Genomic DNA, 27,056 nt, shown 5'->3' on the forward strand with positions numbered 1-27,056 from the left:
CAAAAAGAAGCCAATCTTTTTCATTATGTCTGATAGTAATCAACTCTAGGGATTGCATTTGATAGAAGTAATACCCAGAAAAGAAAGAATCTTGTTGTAACAAAGGTAGTTCAATTTGATTACAATATTTGCAAGTTATATGGATCCATACTTTTTATACAAAATAAAAAAGTTTAAGGAAGCTCAGTTAGATTATACAATTCATTGCCACATATAATTTTACAGTACTGCATAAAGAATTAAAAAATAGAAAGATGGTATGTGCACAAAGCCATGGGAAGGAAGAAGATTATATGCTCAATATATGCATCTATTTATTATTGAAAATTCTACTGTGAAGAAGCACTGATCAATCATGCTTCAAATCAGACCCTCATTGTTTTGCTTCTGCACCGTTTTTTGGCGTTTAAATTGGCTATCTTTCATTATCCCCATTTACATCAGTGGTCATTTCTTGAACAGGTGGTATAGTAAGAAAAGAGGCTCCATTAGGACCGTTTGTGCCTGACTTTTGACAGCACCCAAGGAAACTGAGAAGAGTCACCACATCACTCATAAAAGGTCTAACGGTGGGCTCTTCTTGCAGACACATGGCTGCAACTGCCACTACTTGATTCAAATCGCTCACAGAATAGTTTCCTTCTAGACCTGGATCAGCCAGTTGTGGGTACCTGCTTGGCTCCCTGAAGAAAGTTTGCGCCTGCAAAAAATATTCATCAAAGATCAAACATCAATGAAATGGAAACTGTGTTACAATTAAAAGATTTATGACCCATTGGACTTACCCATGTGACTAGATTTTGCTCTTCGGTTGGTCTTGTTGTGTCAAGAACTCTTCTTCCTGTGATCAGCTCTAACAAAACGACACCGAAGCTGTAGACATCGGACTTGGCAGTTAGTTGATCTGTTGTTTGATACTCGGGGGCACAATAACCGTATGTTCCCATTACTCCGGAGGATAAAGGTAACTTGTCCCCAGCAGGTCTAAGCTTGGCTAATCCAAAATCAGAGAGCTTGGCGTTGTATTCACTGTCTAGCAAGATGTTTGAGGATTTCAAGTCGCGGTAGATGACTGGGGGATTGGCTTTATCGTGCAAATATTCTAAACCTCTTCCGATCCCTAATGCTATTTTCATTCTTGTGCTCCAATCCATTGGCTTCTTTTCGGGTGAAAGATCTGAAATAAACACACTTTGCATCAACAATTTATGGTAAGTTCGGAATATCCAGTATCATTTTAACGCAAAAAAAGGATCAAGAAAGTACCAAAAACATGATCTTCCATAGATCCCAATGTCACGTATTCATAAACTAGAAGTCTTTGATCTCCATCAGCACAATAACCGATTAGATTTACCAGATTTTCATGGCGTAAGAGGCTTACCGCCAACACCTCAACAAGAAATTCTTTGTTCCCCTGCAAGCCACTCCTATCAAGTTGCTTCACAGCCACAACCTGAACAAATCAACCTAATGTCACAGTTTCATTCCTATCAAACATATAAAAACTTTTCATCAAACACATCAAAATTCTTTACCTGCCCACTCTTCTCAAATTTTCCCTTGTAAACTCTCCCAAATCCCCCTTCACCGATTAAACATTCTTGCCTAAAATTCTTTGTAGCTGTGGCTAGTTCACGAAATGTGAATGTCTGTGCCGCAATGCTTCTATCGCCTGCTCCATTGTTCTTACCAGGTTCCTGCGAAGGCCTTTGACTGGGATTAGGATTATAATTCTCTGCACAAAAGGAAAAAAAAGTTATAATTTTTGAAGAAAGAACATTATAGCGATGGCAAAAAAATGAAGGCAGGAATATTGCAACGTACGGAGCCGAGCCGCGGATTGATCTGGTCGAGAAGTTGATAGTTGCGTTTGAAATTTTTTGGAAGAAGCTACTTTTTTGGAACTGCTTTTCCTTTCATGGGATGAAAAACACGAAAAGCAACTCATTTTTTAATTTTTGAAGGGAAATTTATCAGACCCAGTAACCTAAATTTAAGAATCTTTTGATTTGTCTGGTATCAGAAATGTTTGTTAGTGAATAAGAAAAAAAGATCAAGAGACCAAAAACCAACCCCAGAATCTGCTGAAAAGAAGAGTATGATGAAGCTAACATTAGATTTGATTTTGATGCAATTAATTATACCTTCAAAAATCTCCTGACACCATTAACAAACAACATGTTGGTTAATGGCTAAGGAGTTTTAAGATTACAAACAGGGAAAAGGTACAGATAAAGAGGAAAAGCGCCAAAAACCATCACAGAAGCAAAATAAGGTGAAACTGAAACGAAGAAGGGTTGCATTTTTTTTTCTTTTTGGAGTTTCCGTAGAACAGGGAGAGACTTCTATTTTTTGAAGTTGTCTTTTTTGGATAGAGAATTTGGCGGGGGATCGCTTTGTTATTGTGGAGGTTATTATTGCAGTTTTGGGTCTGAAACAAGACAAAAATAGATGTAATATAAACTGCCATTTTTGACACACAGACTTCTGCGAAGCAACAAACAAAAATTTGGAAAGCCATTGAATACTACAAAACAAATGAACAAAAAAATTTCTGCAAATTGGTTGTAGCTACAGTAAGTGAAAACACTGAATATGAAAGAATTTGCAAATGCATGATGCTAAAAACAAACTTATTTGATTTGAAAGTGAAGTATTAAGCATATAACAGGCCTTGAACTTTCTCCCGTTTGTCAAGCTGAAAGTCCAGCCCCAAGTATCACCAACAGTGAAAATGAAGAGTAATAAGAGGAGAACAAGAGTTGGGGCAACAACCGTAGATTTATCACTGAATCTTCCCTCCCTGGTGAAACACGCTCGTCTGAATTTATGAATTTAACGTTTGTTTATATATATAAACAATTTCATTCAAGTGTAATGTGTTGGTCCTATTCGCATATAATAGAGTATAAATAATATGCACAAACTTAAATACAAACAATGAAATATTATATATAATTGAATGATTTTAAATTAGAAATAAACTGATACATGATATATTTTTGTTTATATTTAAATTTATGTATATAATGTTACTCATTCATATAACCTCGAAAGTGTTAGTCAATTCTGTACCTAATTTTGGTCAATTTAATTAATAACCTTAAAATAAATTAATTAAAATTGGTTTGAAACCAGAGTAAATGTGTGGCAAAAACTTTGAAATATTTCACAACCTTTTTTGTCTGGAAAATATCCTCAGGGTTGAATTTTCTTTTCGGGTAGGGTTTAACTATCCTACCCATATCAGAATTTATCAGGATTTGGATCTGGGTAAGAATCGATTCGAACATTAGCTGTTAGGCCCCCTAAGTGAGACGATAGGTTGCTTATGTAATATCCCTTTGACCCTAGGCCATCAAGAGTGTAAAGCCCGAAAATTAAAAACAGTTTTATATCATCACTGTGTCTCATTTCAAGCAGTCATATCATAGCACCTTTACAACTGCTGTAAATCACAATAATTAATCAATCCTCAAGCATTATACATGGCTATGATCCGGCACTACTTTATTTAGAAATTAAATTTGTGATAGATCGAGTAGTGGGTCCAGGAAGCATAATTATTATGGTTCCTGTTATTGTTTTGGACCAACTGCAGATTTAGCGAGACAATTTGGCTACTTCTGATTGACAATTACACTGAATGCAGTAAATTTCTGATTAACTTGATGGAATTGGCAAGCTATAATTAAAGTGAGCTCCAGCAAGGACAACGAAATGACTAAAGCCTCCTTCCATAGAAGCATATCTATGCTAGCTTCCACCACAGTCCTTCTGTTTCCCAGTATTATTATATAGCTTCGGTTGAAGGATGAATAATCACATCTAAGGTTTAGATTCTTGAATTATATTGGAATTAGGCCAGCTAACAATGGCTTTATCAATGGGATATTGTTTATAGGTCAAGATTAACAGTGCTTATCACAGAAAATTAATTATGATGAATTGGATCCATTGAAGAAGAAATTTCAAATATATGTGCTTTGTGAAGACAGAAACACCATCATAGATCATATGATTGGTTTGAATAAATACTGAGCAACAGGGAAATGATACTGTTATAATTATCAAATCATGGCCTTTCTTCGTGGCTTTTTGTTTAATTGTTGGCTTCTCAACTTTCTTGAATTATGTTTTTTGAGAAGACAAAAGCTAAGTCCAAGGCAACACATCTAATAATTTCTCAACCAAAACAAAAGGGCTGTGTGACTCACGTTGTCTCTTCGGTTCAGATTCCATTCTTATCATTAACACTGATTTAAACCTAATACAACGCAAGAGAGAATCCATGCAAAAGAAATTCCACTCTTCTTCCTCCTTCAAAATAGCTTTGTTGGTTTCTCTTTTGTACTGAAATTATTCTATTCACTTTCAGCCTTCTTCAGGAGGGCTCGTTAGTGAGATCTATATGGAATGGAAGACAGCTAACTCTAGCCTGGGGAACTCGCTAGTTTACTTTCTTTCGCTAGATTTGATTTGCGATTTTCGCCACCAAAAGACACCCTTTTAAGAGAAAAAGAAGAAAACAGAGAGAGCGACTTTGTCGACTCTTAAATAAACTAAAACACCTTTCACGTTTTACCATTAAACGTTTCAAGAAAACACAAAATAACTTACCCCCTAGCTTTTACTTAAAAGAAAAACAGAAAAGATCAAGCGATAAAATTAAACAATTATTCATCACCACGTTTAGTTCATTAATAGATAAATACAATATGCATATAGAAAAGTATATAGAATCTCTCTCTTGCTATACATTTCTAGTTAAATGAAAAAAACGTAAAGCTAAGGATGGATGATCACGATAATACTAAAGATAACTAGCCTCTCAATGAGGACAAGCTCTATTAAATGATAGACTGAAACAACAGTCATAATGATTGCAGTTTCATAATAACTTCGCCCGTTACAATTTTATCATCTTCAAACCGGTTGATGGTGGTCCAGTTCCATACTATATACTTCCAAATAAGCTTACCTGTTGGAAATAGGGTTTGGTCCGCTGGGAACTTCATGAGCTGCGGCTCCAAACTCTTTTTCTGAACGCTTGTTTTTGGCTTGTTTGGGATGCAAATTCACGGAGGATGTTGTAGATGAAGAGTCAGAGGAATCCAAGAGAAACCTTTGGTGGGTAATTGAGGGAGACATTTTTGAAGGCTTTGCAGGATGGGTAACGCTAAGGAGGATGAGAAAAATGCAGAAAAGGGCAAAAACGAAAACGAGGGAATGAGATTTTGAGGTTGTTTCAGAGATTGTTGATGGTGTTTTAGGTGCTGCCATGCAATTATCAGGAAAAATAAACCACCCCCCAAGAGCCCACAAGGGTTCAATATCCATGAACCAGCACCAAGGCTAGCTAAAGAAGGCAGAGAGGAAATAGAAGGAGAAAGGTGGAGGAGGAGAAGCTTCAGCAAAAGTGAATATGGGAAAGGAGGTTTTGAAATTCGATGCACATTTAGAGAGGAAAAATATGACTAACTTCACATGGAAGTTTATATGATATTTATTTGCGCATTCACCATATAGCCCTTGTTAATTAGACTATATATCAAGACTAACACAAGTTTAAAAGTTTTTTTTGGAATAATAAATTATAATTTTGGTTAATTATTAATATTTCACCTCCACCATGACCAAAATGCCCTTACTAAGCTAAGGCTTGCCAATTCATTGACCCACAAACCCCAAAAAAAAAAAAAAAAATTTGTCATTCAAATTATTCTTTTAAAGTTATAAGAGCATAATTGTGGAAAAATTTAGAATATAGCATAAGGTTCTCTAATTTTTGCAAAGGTTTTCAGGGTGGTGGTCTTATCATATATATTAATAATGTGCAAATTCTTTGGAAAATATATTATAATATTGGGAAAAAGGATGTGATAGTCTTGTTGAATGCAGCAATTAGTAATGGGGGGCATCTTGTAAATGAAAAATTTTATAAAAAAAAAATAAAAAAATACTCAAAGTTAAAAAGGGAATGGCACCTGATAGACATTAAAGAAAATGGAAGTGGTGGCTTTTTCTTGGTCGGCCGGTTCTCCAAGAAATCTTTCTTTGACTTAGAGAACCCTAACCTAAGAAAATATATGTGTTGCGATATTGTTCTTTGCTTATTTTTTACAATGAAAAAGTTTGTCTATACTTCTCTCCTTTGGCGCGTGTTTCCTACTCTCCAATTTCGCCATTGTTTGTTTTGGTAAACCAAGGAGAAGGAGAAATTCCTTTTAAATGTTTTTGTAATTGCCACCCTCTCATTGTTCATGGTTTTGAAGTTTACTTTAAGATGCATAAATTCCATATGAAATCTGACTAACTTCGATTTAAAGGTTTTAGGCTTCATTGTTCATGGTTTTAAAGTTTATTTTAAAATAAATAAATTAAATATGAAATCCAAGTAAGCAATAACTCAGAACATATCTAACCAAAACATGTTTTTTTTTTTTGGCAAATCTTGGGGCAAAACCTAAAAAACCAAAAAGAAAAATAGTTTAAGAAAGAGATAAAACTCTTTTAAAATCACATTCGAGAATCTTTTAAAGCTTAAAAAAGATTTTAAAAAACACAAAGAAAACATCTAAGACATGACTTATTTTGCAATCTAATTTATTATATAGTTTGCTTCTTAGATAGAATGAAGAATGTTTACATTCTAATTCCATGCAAGCATGCTCTGCATGGTATTATAAAAGTTTTGTTTGATTATCCTCTTAATCTCTATTCTTGATAGAATTATAATAAATCCTTAAGAGGAGATGATGTTAATCTATCTGAAGGTCTTGATTATCCTTAATTTGTTTTTTGGGCTGTCATTCTCTTTAAGAATAATGAATGTGGGTTGTTTTCGAATTTTATTATTGAAAGAATCGCTAATTTTTTGTTAATACATATATTTTTCGTGAAAAAAAAATAAAAGTATGCTCCAAATGCTAGTAATATAATATTAATCTGATGTGATAATGTTAGGTTCCTCTGAACTCTAATCAATCAATTAATACAATTAGTGTGTAGTGTGTAGTGTGATTGAAGATGGGTGCCAGCAAAGTGTGGTTTGAAAGGAGAGTAGAAGAATGTCGAATTACAAAGTTATTTTACAGCAACAAATTAAAAGCTGGACAAAGAACACGGAAAGCAAAGCATCGTATTCTCTTCTATTTCAAGAGAAGAGGCTGCATCGTCTTCGTCTCTCTTATAGTAAAAGGCCAAACATATATGTTTGTCTCCCATTATGGATGATGCATGGGTCCCCACTGCCTCGGTTACATGTTTCAGCGAGAGATAGGGATGGCTCCTTATGACCAACTTCGTAATTTGCTTTTCATCTTCAACTTTTTAATGAGTGGCTCATCATCAACCATATATACAGACATTGCATGGCAGAAGCATGATGAAATATCACCCAGAGGAAGAAGATGATATAAGTTTATTTCCCCATGATTTCATGAATGTAACAAGCTTAGTGTTGGGATCATGTATAGATGACAAAAAAGATAAAGCATCCACTACAAGAAAAACCGACAGTAATGAGGGGAAGATAAAGCATCTAATTATTATAAGTATTATTTTTATAATTTTAAAGATTAATTATTTATATTTTTGTTAAAAATAAATAAACTTATAATTTTAATAAAAAAATAATTGTTAAAAATCTATTTTCTATTATTAAAACGTTTTAATAACAAGAAAAATTTTATTATCAATACTCATTATAATTTACTCGGTTAAAAATATTTTTATTGTTAATATTTTTAATATAAAAATGACAAATAACAATAAAAATGTTCTTATTGATAATATGTTTTAACAATAAAAAATAAATTTTTAATACTTATATTTTATTAAAATTATAAATTTATTTAATTCAAATAAGAATATAAATAATTAATTATTAAAATTATGAATAAAATATTTATAATAATTAAATATTTATCTCTGATTATTGTTTTTTTTTTAATAAATGATACGTTAAAGAAGAAATTAATTAATTAACCTAATTATATGTACAAAAGACAAACTTGGATAATAAATAATAGGGGAGGGGCATTATCTTTTGGGGAGACGTAATGGTTTTTTCAAAATGGCTTAGCAATAAACTGTTCGTCTGTCAGCAAAGCAAGGGGTTAATCATCTTTCGAAAAGCCAAGAAACACTGGATATATGTCCTTTCCTGTCTCCCCATATATATTTTCAGGGAAATAAATATATAATTACGTATATATAATTCAATAACATGAAATATGACATAATATTGGAAGAATGCATGCGCCATGCATTATGAATTATATTAGATAATAACGTATTGTATAAAGCTGAATAGGTGTACTACAAATTAAAAGAAGAGCTACAATTGACAAACGACTAAAAGACACGAGGCACACAAAGGAGTATTTCTTATATAAGTTTTAGTTTAATTTTAAGAATTTATTTATAATGATTAAAAATTAAATATTGATTAATTTTTATTTTATTATAGGTAAAATATAATTATTATTTTATTAATAATATTTAAAAAATATAAAATTAATTATATTTTTCTCTTTAAATTTTAAAAACTAACAAATGTACCGTTTCTTAAAATTTTTTAATTTTGAAAAGTAATATTTTCCTTTCAAACTTAGGGTTTATTTTTTTTCTCTTTTTAGCCACCATCTCCGTCCACTGTCAATGACTCACCTTCTCATCTATAGGCTCTCTCCGTGTGATTCTTTTGAAATCAATGCATCTTTATCGATTCTAGATGAATCGATAAACACATATCGATTTAAAAAAATTGTGTCGAAGAGAGCCAATAGATGAGAAGGTGCATCGTTGTCAATGATCTAAGATGAGAGGTGCATCGTTGTTGATAGTAGGAGATAGTGGATAGAGAGGGGAAGAAAATAAACACTAAGTTTGAAGGGTAGAGGAAATGTTTTTTTTCAAACTTTAAGAATATGGTAAAATATTAGTTTTTAAAACTTAAGAGAAAAAATAATATAATTTTTTAGAGTTTTAGGCTTTAATAATAAAATAATTATTTTACTCATGTTTATAATTAAAATTTCTAATGAAAGTTAGTTTATGAGTAAATTTTTGAATTTTTAAACTATCATAAATATATCTTTAAGATTGTGTTAAAATTTGGATAAAAAATAGTTCTTTGGCCCAAAGAAAGGAGATTGATTGGACATTTGGCGAGTGAACTTCCTACTTGCCCTGTCAAGTGAGCTCGAAAAGTTTTGGCAACGCATATATACTTGTAGCTATTAAGAGAAAGGGTTACGTGTACATTGGTTTAGCATTATGTTTCAAACCAAAATAAAGCTTAGGTAGCTAGGAAATAAAATCAAATTGAAGTAAAAAAACTTGAAGAAAGGAAAAACTATTGTGGAATATAAAGGTAAATTATAAAATCAAATAACCTCGAGAAACCTAATGTGCCAGTTTGCCTGCCTAAGAAGGCCAATACCCATGTGCTGCCTTTGCAAAGCTTCCATCACATTTGGTACAAAAAGTCAATTGGGTGGACCTCGAAATTTACTTTAATTTAGTAGTGTCTGGCTGTATTATTGAAAGCAAGCAGTAAATCAACCATTTCTGCATATTGTAGCAAAGACAGCCTATTTATTTATTCATAGATTTCAATAGATTTCTCTTAATTTCTTGAGTAACTAGGTAAGTTGTGAGCTAGCTAGCAGCAAATATGTCAAAAGTTGGAGGTGAGCCCTTGTTTTCGATCCATGTGCTGCTTATCTTTTGGATCCTTCTATTGGAGTATGGTTGTGTACGTGGTGACCCTGATTACTCTGCTATTGAAAATTAAAAGCTGGGAGCTCTCTGTTGTATTCAACAAAGGTGTGAAGTACTGACTTTGATTAGACGCCATGTGAGCAATGAATTATGGTGCGCGGATTTTTCCGTAACTTCCCATTCATGGGTGGATTCGTATGCTCAAATCAGCATTCAGCTTGACTTGAGCTGAATTCAAATTAAAGTTTTAATTTGATAATTTGATTTAAATTTTTTTAGCAAAATTATTCTTTCTATCAATAATACTATTTATCATTTTGATTTATCTTGTCAATAATCTTTAACCAATTTGAATGAATTTAAGCTTAAACTCTAATCGATTATTTAAATTATGAGCTAAGATTGAGAACCCATATACAAATTTAATTTGACTTGAATTCAACTCTATCGAAACTATCCCTGTCAGCTGATACTAATTAATTATACCTACTTCTTTTATGCTCTGTTTCTCAACCAGTAAATAAAAATGCAATTCCCAATTTGATGTTGAGAGGACTCTGTAAAGGAATCGGTATTTGGTGCAAGAAATTAATTAATCAACTTGTAAAGCATGTATAATTATAACTTTCAATCTTCGATTCCAATATTCTTTTCCCATTCACTGATGTTGAGTGGGCAATGGAGAATTCACATCACCGTCTAATTAATTAAGCATCCCTGGTATAAATAGCATGTTACAGGAGGGAAAGCTGAGTCACGACACACTGCAGTCACCATCCATTTAGTTCTATGTGGATGCTGAATTATTGCATATTTCATTACTAAAAATCAACGGGACCCTGGTTAGTTGGCAGGCTCTGTCTCCATTGCTGCTGGGAGCCGGGAAATGACAGCACTCAACTGAGGTGAATCATCGGAATCAGACTTAAGGCCCTAGTCACCAATCTGGACTCAAGATACAAACAGTAGCAAAATGCCATCCAAGCTATATGAAGTGTGATGGGAGTTGGGTGTGGTACAGCCACCATTTGAAAAGCCTAATGAAATGTCACTGTTAAAAAGCAATGGAGAAAATGATCATACAGAAAGCAAGATTTCGCTTTATCCAGCAGATAATTAATTAATTTAAGAGTAGCAATGCTCCTCTAAATGGAAGAGCCACCACAGCCATTTTCATTTAAAAGACAAAACAAAAAAGTTTTGCATAGCTGCTTCTTCTTCTTGCTCTTTTTATAAACAAACATTCTTAGGTAACTTTGGCTTTTAAGCCAGATGCTTTCGGCTATCCATACAATCCGAAATAGACTGAAGACCCTTTTCTTATAGAAAAAATATATGAAAAAAACGTTTTGATTCAGCTTCCGGGATGCCTTAAAATAATGCCTTAATTAAGCTTTTGTTCAGCGGTCAAAGAATTAATCATAGTTTAACAAACCAAATGAACCCAGCTGCATCAAAGTTTTGTCCTTGTTTTATTAATTAATTATATAATTAATCGTGTGTCGAGGGTCAAAAATCTGATCTGCGGCCGAGATCAGTCAAAGTGTATGATTAGGATGAAGATTATATAATGACTTTTACTTGGAAAGTATTCCCCATCCACATGCAAGTTATGAATGGCATTATTATTGCCTTTAATTCTAAATATTAATCATTAATTATTAACAGCTTAATGTTAATTAACAGTGTTTCTGTATAAATAATGTAATTCTAAACTTATTAATTATTCTCGTTACTATTTTAATAAAGGTATTAACCCATAAACCACGGATCTAAACTGAATGTTATGTTATGTAATAAATACAACAAATAATAATAATAATTAAAAGAAAATCTTCTTTGACTCTTATCCCTTTAAAAATTTTCTTCTTTATCTTTAAAAGAAAGGGAAGATTCAACATATCAAATCACAACAGTGCCATCTGCCTGAACATGTTATATAATTCAGTAATCATAGCATGCCTTTCTAGTGAAGATAAATTGTTCATCTTTAATTATCAGCACTTGACCATTTTTATTTGGTTTAGAGATACTGATGCTTCATCAACTCATCTTTTTTCTGCACCTGTTTCTGTACCTACCTTTTCTATCTTTTGCTTTTGCTGATTTTTCGAAGACTATGAACATCTCTGTGCACATCACTTTCTCCTGTTTGTGTTTCCCACCATTTTCTTCATCACTGATGAAAAACAAAACAAAACAAAAAGCACCCATTTTTAAACAATCTCATAGATTGATATAGCCATCCGCATCATTACTAAACTAATCTTTCATCATAACTTCCTTCAGTATCATCGAACCTTCAATACTCTTGAACAAATTCAAAATTGGACCCATCAGAGAGAGAGTCCAGATTAAAATGATTATCATATGGCCATCTGAAAGATAAAATATACAGGTGGAAGTCAAATTTTTACTTCAAAATGAATCGTTACAAGATGCCTCAATACCCAAAAGAGACATCCTCATATTGGCTAGTCCTATATCAAAGTGAAAAACAAACTTAACGTAAATCGCAAAGAATGACAAAAATACACCAGTTATATTACTTCTCACTTCCATTGCAGGGACTGCCTAATTCCAGTGTAGATGAGTCCTAAGGATCTCCCAATCAAGCTAACAAAAAAGAATGAGATGGCATTGCTGATTTTTTCAAAAACAGCTCTTATAGATGGCATGCTAATGTCAGATAACTCAAGGAATAAGCTGAAGTAGTACCTCCTGCAACACAATTTTTCCGATATATTCAATTGAAAGTGCAGGATATATTAAAAGCATAAAAATTGATATTGCAGAAAAGTCACAAGGACAGATTGAGGGCAAAAGACAGAAGCAGTCCAGGTCAGCAAAAAATTGTGCATAACCTAAAATTAATAATTTCATGAATAATCAATAATTTTATAGGAGCATTGTCAACAATATGTTAGAGATTACACCTTTTTTTATTTTGAAAAGCAACTTCTAATTGCTCTCAAATGGTTAATAAAATAAATAATTTCAAACTCTTTTTAATATAAGGTATTTAAATAATCTAATTTTCATGTCCAGCAATCTCAGGTGATCCATAAGTCATAGACCTTGTACTCATGCTGATGCATGCATGAAATTAAAATTGCTATGGAACAAAATGAAAGGCATACCATCCTGTCAGGGCCCTTAATTCCTTGGTTCTTCTCACAGAAATAGACATTTGAATTATTTCAATATAACTTGATGCAGAGAACGAAATTTCAGATTTTCTGCAGGTAAGCTTCTTCCACCAATTATCATTCTCAAACTGGACATCCACGATAGATTCCTCAATGAGTTGGCTCTGAAATGTGCACAGGTCAAAACGATCTTCATACATTGATACAACTGCCTCCACATTTTGATACAACCATAAATTCAGGGCCACCTATTCAAGAGAAGAAAGGATTAAAGTTATGATATTCAGCTCCCCAATATCTAAAACAAGGAAAAGACTTTGATACAACCACTTCAATGCCATGACTACTACAATGTGGCCAGTAACATAATATTAGAAAGGCACAATAAATGAAACATGGACAACAGATTCAGACTTCAAGTTTGATAGTAAAGCCCATACAATAAGTTCCCTTTTGCTATGAACAGTGAGAAGAGAAACAAATTGCAGAATCCCAATATGCATATGAAGCATTGATATTAACATTCAGGAAATATTAGTACTAAGCTGGCAAAGAAATACTTGTACCTCATTCCGTAATCTTTGGAGTGCACGAGTTGACAGATTACACATCATCAAACCCAGGCTGCTAATTTCATTTGGCAAATTTCCATCGACAGAAATAAGCTCTAGGTAAATGCTTGCAATCCCATCCGCTAAAGTTATCACCAAATCTTCTAATATGGAATCCGCATACAAAGAAAACAAGGTATTGTCGTACCAGCAACCCTTTCTGCTAAACAGAGATGGTGGCAGCGCATGCCAACCTATATTAGATATAGATGAACTGATAAAGAGCAAGTTTTATACAGGAACCTCAGAGAATACAAATTAATTCCTCATCAAACACCTCTAAGAAAACTTAAACAAGGTCAGTAAGGAGAAATTAGAGTGTTGATCTATCACTTAAATTGGACTAGGTAAAATTTCAGTATTCATGAGAGCCAATTCCTGTTGCAAAGTTATGGACTAAATGACCTAGGATCCACTGGACTCCCAAGAAGGCAAACAGTGAAGCAGTGCTCTGGTAAGGAACAAGATCAAGATGCTTTGTAGGGATAATCTATTTAGCTTTTAGGGGAAAAAAAACCCCATCTTGATATTCTATAGTGTTTCGTCTTTTTACAAAGAAACATGTATCCTCTTCCAAAATATTAATTTATCTAAATATAACTACTTGGAATGAAAAACCTTAATAGAATAATGTGTTTTGTACAAAAAAAAATGCAATAAAGGAATAAAAAAAAAAATATACAAACAGAGATAAATGTGTTTTCAAGACACAGGTGTTTCCCCCACAACATCCAAAAACTGGACTAACAAGTATGCATTCACTGTACGCAGCACATAACTGTTCCAGAGTTACTGAACATTTTTCTACATAATTTATGAAAAACACATATGCTTCATGAAACAACACCAACTGATTTTACCTGGGGGAACTGAACCGAAGAAAGTGCATCAATTCAGCATAAAGATCTGTCTTGCCTGAATTTATGATATTCTTTAAAACAGTATCTTCTCTTTTTAACTTCTCTAGAATCAGAGAAATAAGTGCCTGAAACAAAAAGTAACAAAGATGTGACATGTATTTAGTAGCCACATCAGAGAGAAATTCCGTGCTACTGACAGTGCAAAAAACCAGAATTTGCAAGGTACCTCATCAGAATTGCTGTTGTCTAGGTCAAATTCATTTTGTAGCCAAGTCATGCATACTGGTTGACAGGATTCTCGAATGATTTCAAAAAAAACAGTTATCCAATCATCTCTGTTAACAGTATCAGGAATCTCTGAGATATTACTTACCTGAAATAAAATGCTGAAATAGTAAATCACCAAAGACTACAAAATTATTCAAGAGATAGAAATATTACAATTAGTAATCATGCATGCCCCATTTACAAGGAAAATACCATACTTCCAATATATGAAATCAAAATGATACACTGTTACATCAAATTACATACATCTAAAATGTATCCAACCTAACTGTGGTAAATGCATCATAGAAACCGTATCAAATAAAGTTGAGAAGTAAAGGGCAACGTTTCTTCACAAAAAGATGATTTGTAGGTAATGCACATAATTTTGAAAAATTATGTTGTAACCACAGGATAATTACAAATTGTCATAACAATCCTTTCTTGTATGCCACAGAGTAAATATATGCTATATACACCATTAATATATCTAATATCATGTTAAATAAGATTCCAGGTTCAAATGTTATTTCTAGCAACTTTTACCAGCAACAAACATGTTTAGATTCCAATCAAAACTAACTAAAACATTACTTTATTCTTACTTTTGCAAACAACAATTTTTTTATTTACATTCAAGATTGTTACAATTTAAAAGACTTTCTGAAAAAAAATTACAAACAAGAAGCAGAGCTATGTATCTTTCTTTCTGCAATTACAACCAAACAAAGTTACTTTTGTTTTTTTTTTAATCAGCAATGTCTTATAACCACTTTAAGTATCCATCTATGCAAGTAAAATGCTCAATTTCTTTCAAAGTAGCAAATTTAAGCACTGTAACTATAGCACAAAGTGACAATATATACAATGCTTGCCTCTTTCTCAAGCTGCTGAAGAGAAGCCCAAAGTAGCCGTAACCTCGCTCCCTCAGATACAGCATACAGACTTAAAGGACGCTTTCCCTGTTGTTGTTCAAATTCAGTGGCTCTGTTTCCAGAATTATTCCCACATGCAATAGCATCTAGAGACTCCACAAGTTTCTCTTTCACTACTTCCCAAACAGAATTTATATTAGCATTCTCATCATTTTTCCTGGAACAGCATTTAGAGAAGAATAGCCTGAGTAACAAAGAGAAACGAGCATACAGAAGCCAGAAATGCATTCACATTCCAGGTAATCAAAATGATTGTGTCAGTGCAACAAAAATATGAGATATTTGATATTCTTACCCTTACCAACCAGGAGAGATAAAGCTCTCAGGGACTGAAATACTATTGAGTCTGCTCTTTTGCATAGTGTGATTAGAATTCTGAACAGGAATTACTCCAGCCAGATATGTGAGGAATATACTGGCCATAAGAAGTACCTGATCACCAACAGGAACCCATTCAGAGGCTGTTGCACAATCAGGGTTGACCAAAAACCCCAAGCAACTACATTTGAATGAACGTTTCCTGCCTAGTGAATAACCTTTTTTATTTTCAACACCTAAAGTACTAATCCCACGTATTTTCTGCATTGAGTACCAGGCAACTTTACATCTTTCGCGGGAACACCTTCTACAGCCACAAAGACAAAAGAAAATGCAAGATTCAGCATCATAGCTAATATTTATACCTTTATGTTGTGAACATCACTGTCAACACAGAATAATATCGTTGTTGCTTGCTAATGATGGTTAAATGCACGTACTTTTGTAAAATATTATGCTACAATTATTTGGGACCTGAGGCACAGCTCAACTGGGCCAAATATGGACATACAAAGTTCTCCAAATTTTGCAGTCATAAAAAAATTAGCACAAAAGATTCAAAACTATATTCCCTGTGGTTTTCGCAATTTCATCAATAAGTGTGCATCTGATATATAATAAAAGTCCCACAAAAAATGATTAACAATAATGACCAACTGAGAATTATCTCCTCAAAAAATTGAAACTTAATAAGAAATCAAGAATGATTATTCAAACTAGCAATGCCCATTCCCATTCTCAAAGCACCAAAGAAGATCAATCTAAAATGAAGCAAGCAAGTACGACAATAAAACCTTTGAGCTGGTCTAAAATACGAATTCCGTAGTAAACATTCTCTCTTATTTATATAAGTACTCTGCATATGCAGCTTAATACATGATGGTGCTGCCACATATTCCGCCATTTTTCAAATTCAAATCCCTCAATCAACACATAAAGTGAGTTGCACGTACATCGCAGACGAGTCAAACTGCCAAATCAATTGATAGATACATCAGTATATCAGCACAAAATAGATTTGCGATAAATTGAATCCAAATAGTGTATTAAGCCAATAATATTAAGCAGCAACAAATTTAAGGCGAAGTGAATTCTAAACATCAACGTCTACTTATCCCTGGATGGCAGACGACAGTAAAGATGAGATGAGATTGGTTTTGTACGCACCCGGTTCTTACCGTCCTTGCACAGCACACCAAATCAAATGAGGGCTCGCTACTCTGTTCCTTTGCCTTTTTTTAAATATTTGGACACAATCTTATTTATCCTTGTTGAGAATTGACAGGCTTGCATAAAACGTTAATTCTTTTTATTACATTTTAATTAATTATTTAATAAAATTATGTGTTTATTTTAATCATATAAATAAATATATATTTATATATATTATTATATTATTAAATAATTTTAAATTAAAATAAAATAATATTTAATTATATGATAATATATATAAATATATACATAGTTTATATATCCAAAATAAATTTACATAATATTACTCTAAATTATTTAACTGCATAGTATAATATTTATTAAAACAATTAAGAGTCATCACAAGTATTACTAATTCCACTTAACATTTAAAATGGAATTAGTTATCACGAGAGCTATCATATAATTTACATAATTAAATGTTTAATACTTTTAAAATACTAAGTTATCATTATACAAGTTTTAAAATATGTATTTCAAAAATGAACATTTAACATTTAAAAAGTAACAATGTGATAATAAGTATTTAATAGATGTTGTAGTCCAAACAATGCGCGGGGTGGTGGCGCAGTTGGCTAGCGCGTAGGTCTCATAGCTGATTGAGCGATCCTGAGGTCGAGAGTTCGAGCCTCTCTCACCCCACAACCTTTTTAGCTCTGGCCACCCCTATGTATAAAACACATTTAATGACGTAATATTGTATTGGCTAAAAACTAAAAGTCTCAGTTAAAATTAGGCAAAATTTTTATTTATCTGAAAAATTAAAATTATACTACTTTTTTTTTCTATATTTAATTTTTTTTTTTCATTCAAAGTTTAAAAAGTGATTATTTTCCCTTTAAGGTTTTTTTTCCATTTTCTCTTCGATAATAATTTATCATCTCTAATTATCGACCGCCCTTTCTCTCACCTTATCTTATCCTTCTCTCTCCAGTCGTCTTTGATTGAGACAAAAATGAAAACAAACAGTCTTCATCTGAAAGATAAAGACAAGACAAAGATGAATTGAAAATGACTAAAGAAGAAAGAGAGAGAGATTAGAAGGGAAAGATAAAGCAGAAAGAATGACGACTAATACTTAGAGATAATGAATCGTCATAAGAGAAAAGAGGATAAAACCCTATAAAAAATGGTCACTTTTCAAACTTTGAGCTTTAAAGAGGAATTGTGAGATTTTTTAAACTTAAAGAGAAAAATGTGATAAAACTTTAATTTTTTAAATTTATTTTAGCAAATAACAATTTTACTCATAATTCTAACTGGGATTTTTAACGAAAATTGATTCATGGATAAGTGTTTAGATTTATTAAAGTTTGAGAATGAGATTTAGAGATTTTACTATACTTTGGGTGAGAACAAGTCTTTCGGCTTTACGTACTAGATCAATGGTGATGAAATCTGGGGTAAGTGCTAGCAGTATTTTTTTAGCACTACTCTTGCATAATGACGTAGAAAGATGAGATTGCCTGATGGCGAGGGTTATACATGCAATTGCAATTCTTTTAGCGTGGCTCTTGTATACAATAACGTAAAGGCTAGAAGACTTATTCCATCTAAGGTTTACTGTAAACCTAAGTTTTGTTATTAGTGTCAGAGATAAAATTATTATTTAATAAAAATATTAAAAAATAAAAATTTATCATATTTCTCTTAAGTTTAAAATCTAACAAATTCTTTTCATTCCAAATTTGAAAAATGAATATTTTCTCTTAGAATTTTTTCAATCATCACTACTGATAGTCGAAAATGGTGACGGTTGTGCTCTCTCTTTCTCTCTTTCAGTTTCTCTCTCTATCCCTGATCATCAACAACCAATGAAGACATTTCCCTCCATCTCGACAAAGATTTTTCTAGGCAATTTTTTTAGCATTGCTCTTGTATAATAATGTAGACAGATTATATTGCCCATGGTGTAGGATTATACTTGCAATTGCAAGCATTGAATTATGACATTTCCCTTACTCAAGGGGTATTTAGTCTTGTAAAAATTTGTGGATAATTAAATTTCCTATTATATTTTTAGGTTTAAAAATCTAACAAATTATTTTCATTTCAAATTTGAAAAATAAATATTTTCTTTTAGAATTTTTTCAATCATCACTACTGATAGTCGAAAATGATGACGATCGTGTTCTCTCTCTCTCTCAACTTCTCTCTCCATCTCTGACCATCAACAACCAATGAAGACATTCCCTCCATCTCGACAAAGACATTTTCTAGGCAATTTTTTTAGCATTGCTCTTGTATAGTAATGTAGACAGATTATATTGCCCATGGTGTAGGATTATACTTGCAATTGCAAGCATTGAATTATGACATTTCCCTTACTCAAGGGGTATTTAGTCACGTAAAATTTTGGGGGTAATTAAATTTCCTATTCTGTAAGGACTGGAAAAAACCCAAAATTTTTTTATTGCTACACCGACCCCGCACAGGCCGTGACCCGCCTGCTTAGTTTTCATTTTTCTACATCTAAAACCCTAAAGCCGGCCTCTTGGCAGCTTTCCATTTTCCCCCCTCCAAATCCTTGAAGTCGAAGGCAACCGAAGATGGTGAAGAAGAGTAAAAGTTAGCGAAACATCCTCTTACTTATTAACTTGCAATCACCATTATCAAAGATATTATTCTTTTATTGATTTGTTTTGTTTTGTGTTTGATGCAGAGAGTAAGAGTAAGAGAGTATCCTTGAAGCAGAAATACAAAGTAATAAAGAAAGTAAAAGAGCATCACAAAAAAAAGGCTAAGGAAGCCAAGAAGCACAACTTAAACCGTAAACGCAAGGTTGAGAAAGACCCAGGTATCCCCAATGACTGGCCCTTCAAGGAACAAGAGCTCAAGGCCCTTGAGGCTCGCCGTGCTCGTGCCATTGAAGAGTTGGAGCAAAAGAAAGCTGCCCGCAAAGAGAGGGTATTATTATTTTGTTTATCCACTGAACATGTTTAGAGATAGCATTTTAAGTTTTGCTAAGTATAAGTAGAATGAACTATTGTCGTGGTGTTTTTGGTTTCTATTTACTGTTTAGATGTTATTGTTTTCCTCGATTGGGTTGTCTTTAGTTGGGTACTGGTAAATGGTATAAGAAGGTATGCGTTTATTCAGGCTCAGAAAAGAAAGTTGGGTTTACTGGAGGATGATGATACAGCTACTGCAGAAGAGCAAGATGTTGAAGGGCGGAAGAGTAGTGATTATTCAACTGGATTCCAGAAAAACCGGGGTATGCTTTTATGTAATTTGAAGTTGCTCGCCAGGTGAAAAAGATGTGTGACACTTAAGTTACACATATATTCTTGCTTTTAAGGTTTTTGGCAGTTGGTGAAAACATTTTGCTATCATACAGATAATTCGGATAGGGTTTTCTACAAGGAGTTGGTTAAAGTCATTGAATTATCAGATGTCATTTTGGAAGTTCTTGATGCTCGAGATCCCATTGGTACTCGCTGTGTTGACATGGAAAAGATGGTGATGAAAGCAGGCTCTGATAAGCACTTAGTGTTGCTTCTGAATAAAATCGGTAACTTATTTTCCTCACAGTCCTTGGCTTATTGTCTTGATATGTCTCCTTTTGTATTAAGAATTTCAAGTTCAAGACATGAAAAAATACTTTGTGGTCATTACCTTCATGATTTAACATGTACTAATTTAAATGTATATTGGTATCTTAGATCTAGTCCCTCGAGAAGCTGTTGAGATGTGGCTCAAGTATCTTAGGGAAGAATTGCCTGCTGTTGCGTTCAAGTGCAGCACCCAAGAGCAAAGGTCAAATCTGGGGTGGAAATCCTCAAAAGCATCAAAACCTAGCAACCTTTTGCAAACCAGTGATTGTCTTGGAGCTGAGACACTTATTAAATTGTTGAAGAATTACTCACGAAGTCATGAGGTAATTTCAGCCTTTTTTTTGTTAGGGTACTTTGTTATTCTTTTCTCCTGTATTCTTGCTGCTGATATTTTCTCTCAATGTTTGTGTTGTATTTCAAATTTCTGATAATCGATTACATTCCTGCAAGTATAGATCTGTAACTTTGACTGGTTTTTGGCAGATCAAGAAGTCTATCACGGTGGGTATTATTGGCCTACCAAATGTTGGTAAAAGTAGTCTAATTAACAGCTTGAAGAGATGCCATGTTGTAAATGTGGGGGCTACTCCGGGGTTAACTAGATCAATGCAAGAAGTTCATTTAGACAAGAACGTTAAATTGTTGGACTGCCCTGGCGTTGTAATGAGTAAATCAGGGGAGAATGATGCTTCCATAGCACTTCGAAACTGCAAAAGAATTGAAAAATTAGAAGATCCTGTTGGACCCGGTAATTGAATCATCCACCAGTTTTCTTAAAAGTTCTGGGGTTTATGTTCAAAACATTCAACTGTTGTCCTCTGAATTTTATAATTGATAAGTAGTGATTTCTTATTTGTTTTAGTAATAGAAAGTGTTTTTCCTGCATCTATGAACATGTGCATTGCTACATAATCTTGTTGCTTATTGATGATGTCTCTCATTCCTTTTTAGCACTCACATATCTCTTTTATGGATGACCCAGTGAAGGAAATTCTCAAGCTTTGCCCAGCCACACTGTTGGTAACATTATACAAAGTACCAAGCTTTGATTCAGTTGATGACTTCCTGCAGAAGGTAGCAACTGTTAGGGGTAAGCTTAAAAAGGGCGGTGTTTTGGATGTTGAAGCTGCTGCAAGAATTGTTTTGCATGACTGGAATGAAGGTACAGATTTGTGGATGCTTATTGAATTTAGTTTTAGTCCTAATACACTCTGAGGACCACGATGAAATAATGGATAAAATACTATATATTGATAGAAAGGAAGAAATTTTCGGTACTGTGTCAGCAAGTTCTATGATTTGACATATTTCAGGTAAAATTCCATATTACACTATGCCCCCATCCAGGAATCAAGAACCTTCAGAGTCAAAGATTGTTTCAGAGCTCGGTAAAGAATTTAATGTTGGTGAAATATATAGTGGTGAATCTTCATTCATTGGAAGCCTTAAGTCTGTTGGTGACTTCCATCCTGTTGAAGTTCCTCCTAGTTGTCCACTCAGTTTTGATGAAACTATGCTAGAGGTTTGTTATGCTTTCTATTGTAAGGCTGCTATCCAATCCTTATGTTGGCCAACTTATTAAATGTCTTCTTATAGTTAAAAATAAATTAACTTCAAATATGTGAAAAAAATAAATTAACTTCAAATACCTTTACAAGGATGGTTTTTAGAACCTCACCTCGTTTTACAATCTTAATGTCTTATGCACTTCCATTTGTCGTACTCAGGAAGATGTGCAACAGCAGCCATTGGCCCAAGGTAATAATGAAGAACAGGAGGATATATCTAACAATGATAATGACCAGCCCATGGAAGGTGAAGAAATTGCCAGAAAAACTAAAGGAATAACTGCTACAAGCAGGCAGAATGAGAAACTATATTCGGCAGAGGGAATACTTAATATAAAGATGAAAAGAGCAGAAATGAAGAGGAGGAAGAAGGCCAAGAAAGTGGATGCCATGGATGATGATTATGATTTCAAAGTAGATTATGTCAAGAAGGGTTCTGCCCTGGATGCCAGTGATGAGGAGGAGGCTCTAATTGTCTCAGAAGTGCCAATGTCCCGTGTTCAATTTGATGATGAGTGATGACAACAGCTAAGAACAACTAAAATGGGGGAGGCTTTTTTTTTTTTTTTTTTTAAATTTTTGCGACTACTTGCATCCAAATATGAGCGCTAAAAGGATGTACAAAATTTTTGTTAGAACTTTATGTTGCTATCCTTTTCATTCAGTTTTGTTTGTATCATGCATGTATTGATATCTTAAATGGGAACGCGACATATCTGTCTTATATGGTTACTGTCTAATTCTGACCCTCCCGTTTTGTCCTGTCCTTGGTTTTTAACTCAGTGTGTACAAGATTTTATAATTTTTTTTTTAAGAAAACTATTATTTACCTTCTTATCTTTTCATTAATTTTATTATAATTTCAAAAGATGACAATTTAATAAGTGAAAAAATAGATTTTCCAGACTAAAAAGGTAAAAACAGTAGGTCATCGAAGTTGGGGTGGGAAAGCAAGAAAACCGTGGTCCTGGGTTTGATTGACCTAAATATTTTAGCTTCCGGCATGAATAATTACTTTTGACCCCTGGATCTATTTTAAAAAAGGATGGCCAAAGGAGTTTTATTCACAGTTTTAAAAACTCAAATACTTATCATAGATAATTAACCATAAACAAAACTATTATAAAAAATAAAATTATCATTTTTTCATTAAACTTTAAAACCTAAGAGTTTATATATATATTTTTTATAGTTTGAAAAACTAATAGTTTTTTTCACATCTTAAAATTTGAAAATTTTATTTTTTTCCCCTAAATTTTTTTCTTCATTCTCAAGCAATAGGAATTCGTTGCCGCCATCGGCCGACCACCCTAGCATAAGAAAACTCTTTGTCTCTTTGTTGAACAAAGATGGTTTGTCTTCGTTCAAAGAACCTACTTTGGTGGGAAGGTCGATAGTTGAAGAAAAAGATGCTAAGGTGGCTGACCAATGACAGACGACAGATTCCCGTCATTGGAGAATAAAGAAAAAATTTTAAGAAAAAAAATAAAATTTTTAAATTTTTGGATATAAAAAAATTGTTAATTTTTCAAACTATAGAGGAAAATGATATTGACTCTTACAGGGTGTTTAGTTTAGAGAATGTTTTATTATCAAAATTGGAATATTACCTTTAAGATAAATTATCTTGAAGATTGTTAGTTATAAATTATTATTATATTTAATAAAATTTGGTAAAAATAGGTAGATATAATATAAATAATTATTTATTTGATTAGAATTGATAAAAAAATACTAGTATATTATTTTATTTAAATATCTTTGGATATAATTATTTTAAAATATTTTTTCTGTTATTTATTATATTAATTGAAAATGAATTATTTTTTTAGTAAAAAAATTAATAAATAAAGATATAGTTATAATAAAATCAAGATTATCTTAATAATATTTTAATACCTAAGTTAAAGGTAGTAATCAAATTTCTCCTTATATTCCCTATCATACCACCATTGATAATAAAATATTACTAGAATTTTTTATTACTTATAAACCAAACAAAATAATGTAAGTAATAAAATATAAAATAACAAAGTATTTTTTTAATTGTCTTTAATCAAACACCCTTTTAAAGTTTTAATGTTCAGTGATAAAATAACGATTTTATTATCTATATTTAATAATTTGGGTTAAAATTAATAATTTATAAATAAATATTTAAATTTTTAAAACAGCCAAAATAAATCTTTAGAAACGCCATTGGGATGGGAATAAGTCCGTTGGCCGAAAAAAAAAAAAAAAGTTGAACGCACTCTGCAATTGGAATTCAAATTTCAAATTAAGAAACTGTGTGGCATTTCAGTTAATTGACCCGAACTTGGAGGGTAGTTAAACTTATAACGCTAGAAAGCTGCTTTTAGCTTTCCTTTGGCGAAAACTCTCTCAACGATAAAATCCTGCGTTTGATTAATCTGCAGCAGCAATAATAAAACCTCCAAACATCTTTCTGTCTCTATTTCTCTTTACTACGGTTACGTTTTTTTGTAGTAGTACTAGTTGTAGGCTCTTTCAGTGATCAGAAATGGGCCAACAATCGTTGATCTACAGCTTCGTGGCTCGTGGAACCGTCATACTAGCCGAGTACACCGAGTTCACCGGAAACTTCACCAGCATAGCTGCTCAGTGTCTCCAGAAACTTCCTGCTAGCAACAATAAATTCACTTACAACTGCGATGGCCATACTTTTAACTACCTCGTCGATGATGGCTTCAGTATATCCTCTTTCTCTACTTTGCTGTGATGTTCGTTTTGTTTGATTCTTATGTATCCTCTGATCTGTGCATTTCTTGGGGTTTTTGTGTGATTGTTTTGATCGGATTGTAGGATTTTAATTTCGAATGATCAGGCGTGTGACCGACCGTGTATGCTTTGTAGTTTTGGATTTGGATTTAAGTTGATTGTTGATTAACTATACAAGTGAATTTTTAAGCTGAGCAATTTGCTATTGTCTCAGTTTGATTACGAATAATAGTTTATTTATTAGTAGTTAAGTTTGCAAGGATCTTGCGTATTTAGTTCGTAGAATTTAATTTGATCTGATTGTTTCGGACGTTTCTTAGAAATCTGAAATAACATTAATAATAAATAGTTTTGTTAGTTTTGGTTGCACATATCTGAGAAGCTGGTTTGCTTCAGGTTAATGTTTCTGTTCTTTTGATAATGTAAATTACTGATTCCTCATAATTGTGATTGCATTGGAATATTTTTGTGTGAACTTCTGTTCGGGTTTGGAGACTATTGTGAAGAATAAATATTAATGCCTTTGTTTCTAAGTGTGAGTTTTAGATGGCATATTACATGTTCAGAATTCAGAACTTGAGATCTATCACTGTTATTGATTGGTTTTTTATGACCTTGTTATATGATCAGTTTTCTTGACCTTTGGTTGGTTGGATAGTGTGAATGGAATTAATCATGAAAATTTGTTGTCTGGATACCAATTTATCTATTTTCAAAAGGGAGGAAATTAAGGGTTACCTGCAATAGAAGTCTCTGTTAGTTTGACGCGTATTAATATAAGTAATACATTCGTATTTGGTGATTGGATAGTGTTTTATGGCTACAAAGCTAGAGTAACTATTTCTGGTTTTGTAATGCTAGATGAAGTCTTTTCCTGTTGGTTCACTTCTTGGACTCTTGCTTTCTCCTATTTACTCATTTTTTAACCTTTTTCTTGTCCTTCAATCTATTGAGAAAACTAACTTAATCTGTGAATGTTGCAGCTTACTGTGTGGTTGCAGTTGAATCTGTTGGACGACAGCTTCCAATTGCTTTCCTTGAGCGTGTAAAAGAGGATTTTACCAAGAAATATGCTGGAGGAAAAGCTGCAACAGCAGTTTCTAACAGTTTGAACAAGGAGTTTGGGTAATCTTTCTCTCACTATTGTCCGAGGGCTGTGTTATGAAATGGCTTGTGTCTTCTATCTATTTCATGTGATATACAATAATTCTGTAGTCTTTTTTTTTTTGTCAATGATGTAGGCCCAAATTGAAGGAGCAGATGCAATATTGTGTCGATCATCCTCAGGAAATCAGCAAGCTGGCTAAAGTGAAGGCACAGGTTTCAGAAGTGAAAGGTGTTATGATGGAAAACATAGAGAAGGTAAGGCACGGCTGTTGAAGCATCTATATACTTGTTTGTGTGCTACCGATACAGTTATTTTTTTGTATTGCCATGCTTCTACTGGTGCAATATGAAACTCTGTTGTGATTAATAAATTCTATGTACAGGTTCTTGACCGGGGGGAGAAAATTGAGCTTCTGGTGGATAAGACAGAGAATCTTCGATCACAGGTCAGCAGTTGTATATCATTTGTTTGTTAATAGCTAAATCTAGCAATATTTGCAAGAACTAGCTTTGTGTTCACCTTTTTTTGGCTTATTGGGTTTTTGTCCGAATCTTATTGCTTTGTTTCTGGTGTTGCAGGCACAGGATTTCAGGCAGCAGGGAACAAAGATGAGAAGGAAGATGTGGTTGCAAAACATGAAGATAAAACTGATAGTTTTGGGAATCATAATTGCCTTGATTCTCATCATAGTATTGTCCATTTGTGGTGGCTTCAAATGTTGATGGAGACCTTGCTTTCAACTGGGCTTGGTCTTCCTTTGTCTAAAAGTTTTCTCTATGGCAGTTTTCCTCTAGATTTTTGTAGTTTATTTCCAACTATAGCATATATCATGAGACAGTGCTTGTATAGTTCGTATTTTTGAATTCATTTGACATGGGATCTTCTGTGTGTAAGTTTGTCATTCCTTTTGATATGAATATTACCATTTGTTGGAGAAAAAAAAAAGGATTGATCGTAGGTATCGCATTTCTCCCTCGTGCAGCATATATGTACAAGGAAGATC

At 33.0% G+C, this 27,056-nt stretch overlaps 4 protein-coding genes and 1 non-coding gene across 11 annotated transcripts; 3 read left to right on the top strand and 2 right to left on the bottom strand.

Moving 5' to 3' along the window:
- Nucleotides 1-151: 151 nt before the first annotated feature.
- Nucleotides 152-2,384, bottom strand: LOC123222719 (probable serine/threonine-protein kinase PBL26). The gene is made up of 5 exons (XM_044645651.1): nucleotides 1,828-2,384; nucleotides 1,539-1,738; nucleotides 1,267-1,456; nucleotides 786-1,177; nucleotides 152-700 (listed from the first exon to the last, which is right to left on the bottom strand). The coding sequence occupies exons 1-5, from the start codon at nucleotides 1,949-1,951 to the stop codon at nucleotides 416-418; spliced, it is 1,191 nt and encodes a 396-aa protein (XP_044501586.1). The 5' UTR covers nucleotides 1,952-2,384; the 3' UTR covers nucleotides 152-415.
- Nucleotides 2,385-12,128: 9,744 nt separating this feature from the next.
- LOC123222390 lies at nucleotides 12,129-17,149 on the bottom strand. Of its 7 annotated transcripts, none has more exons than XM_044645126.1 (9): nucleotides 17,040-17,149; nucleotides 16,667-16,842; nucleotides 15,856-16,176; nucleotides 15,495-15,711; nucleotides 14,579-14,725; nucleotides 14,353-14,477; nucleotides 13,448-13,652; nucleotides 12,873-13,129; nucleotides 12,129-12,453 (listed from the first exon to the last, which is right to left on the bottom strand). In XM_044645126.1, the coding sequence occupies exons 2-9, from the start codon at nucleotides 16,774-16,776 to the stop codon at nucleotides 12,285-12,287; spliced, it is 1,551 nt and encodes a 516-aa protein (XP_044501061.1). In that variant the 5' UTR covers nucleotides 16,777-16,842; nucleotides 17,040-17,149; the 3' UTR covers nucleotides 12,129-12,284. The 7 variants fall into 7 exon arrangements, with proteins under 7 accessions (XP_044501061.1, XP_044501058.1, XP_044501060.1 ...); XM_044645123.1 differs by having other exon boundaries at nucleotides 15,856-16,179; XM_044645125.1 differs by having other exon boundaries at nucleotides 15,856-16,179; nucleotides 17,051-17,084.
- Nucleotides 17,150-17,640: 491 nt separating this feature from the next.
- TRNAM-CAU lies at nucleotides 17,641-17,726 on the top strand. The gene is given in 2 exon segments: nucleotides 17,641-17,678; nucleotides 17,691-17,726. It is a non-coding gene; the product is annotated as a tRNA-Met (tRNA).
- Nucleotides 17,727-19,491: 1,765 nt separating this feature from the next.
- LOC123222400 (guanine nucleotide-binding protein-like NSN1) lies at nucleotides 19,492-22,952 on the top strand. Its single transcript, XM_044645145.1, has 9 exons — nucleotides 19,492-19,652; nucleotides 19,747-19,991; nucleotides 20,184-20,298; nucleotides 20,422-20,595; nucleotides 20,747-20,961; nucleotides 21,122-21,386; nucleotides 21,621-21,800; nucleotides 21,952-22,160; nucleotides 22,366-22,952. Exons 1-9 carry the CDS (start codon nucleotides 19,634-19,636, stop codon nucleotides 22,723-22,725), a joined length of 1,782 nt encoding a protein of 593 aa, XP_044501080.1. The 5' UTR covers nucleotides 19,492-19,633; the 3' UTR covers nucleotides 22,726-22,952.
- Nucleotides 22,953-24,540: 1,588 nt separating this feature from the next.
- LOC123224099 (vesicle-associated membrane protein 722) lies at nucleotides 24,541-26,946 on the top strand. The gene is made up of 5 exons (XM_044647628.1): nucleotides 24,541-24,917; nucleotides 25,929-26,070; nucleotides 26,187-26,307; nucleotides 26,436-26,498; nucleotides 26,632-26,946. Exons 1-5 carry the CDS (start codon nucleotides 24,728-24,730, stop codon nucleotides 26,773-26,775), a joined length of 660 nt encoding a protein of 219 aa, XP_044503563.1. The 5' UTR covers nucleotides 24,541-24,727; the 3' UTR covers nucleotides 26,776-26,946.
- Nucleotides 26,947-27,056: the final 110 nt, after the last annotated feature.

Source organism: Mangifera indica, chromosome 8 (assembly GCF_011075055.1).
Source record: "Mangifera indica cultivar Alphonso chromosome 8, CATAS_Mindica_2.1, whole genome shotgun sequence".
In the NCBI taxonomy this organism is placed as follows: Eukaryota; Viridiplantae; Streptophyta; class Magnoliopsida; order Sapindales; family Anacardiaceae; genus Mangifera; species Mangifera indica.

Excerpts from the sequence above, each read along its gene's own strand:
- LOC123224099 (XM_044647628.1), top strand. The coding sequence starts at position 24,728 with ATGGGCCAACAATCGTTGATCTACAGCTTCGTGGCTCGTGGAACCGTC. Across the intron at positions 24,918-25,928 it reads CCTCGTCGATGATGGCTTCA|CTTACTGTGTGGTTGCAGTT; the intron begins GTATATCCTCTT and ends TGAATGTTGCAG. Across the intron at positions 26,499-26,631 it reads CAGAGAATCTTCGATCACAG|GCACAGGATTTCAGGCAGCA; the intron begins GTCAGCAGTTGT and ends CTGGTGTTGCAG.
- LOC123222390 (XM_044645123.1), bottom strand. The coding sequence starts at position 16,776 with ATGGCGGAATATGTGGCAGCACCATCATGTATTAAGCTGCATATGCAG. Across the intron at positions 15,712-15,855 it reads AGCTTTATCTCTCCTGGTTG|GAAAAATGATGAGAATGCTA; the intron begins GTAAGGGTAAGA and ends ATGCTGTTCCAG. Across the intron at positions 14,478-14,578 it reads ACAACAGCAATTCTGATGAG|GCACTTATTTCTCTGATTCT; the intron begins GTACCTTGCAAA and ends TTTTTGTTTCAG.
- LOC123222400 (XM_044645145.1), top strand. Across the intron at positions 20,299-20,421 it reads TGGATTCCAGAAAAACCGGG|ATAATTCGGATAGGGTTTTC; the intron begins GTATGCTTTTAT and ends GCTATCATACAG. Across the intron at positions 20,962-21,121 it reads ATTACTCACGAAGTCATGAG|ATCAAGAAGTCTATCACGGT; the intron begins GTAATTTCAGCC and ends GGTTTTTGGCAG.
- LOC123222719 (XM_044645651.1), bottom strand. The coding sequence starts at position 1,951 with ATGAGTTGCTTTTCGTGTTTTTCATCCCATGAAAGGAAAAGCAGTTCC. Across the intron at positions 1,739-1,827 it reads TCAATCCGCGGCTCGGCTCC|AGAATTATAATCCTAATCCC; the intron begins GTACGTTGCAAT and ends CCTTTTGTGCAG. Across the intron at positions 1,457-1,538 it reads AATTTGAGAAGAGTGGGCAG|GTTGTGGCTGTGAAGCAACT; the intron begins GTAAAGAATTTT and ends TGATTTGTTCAG.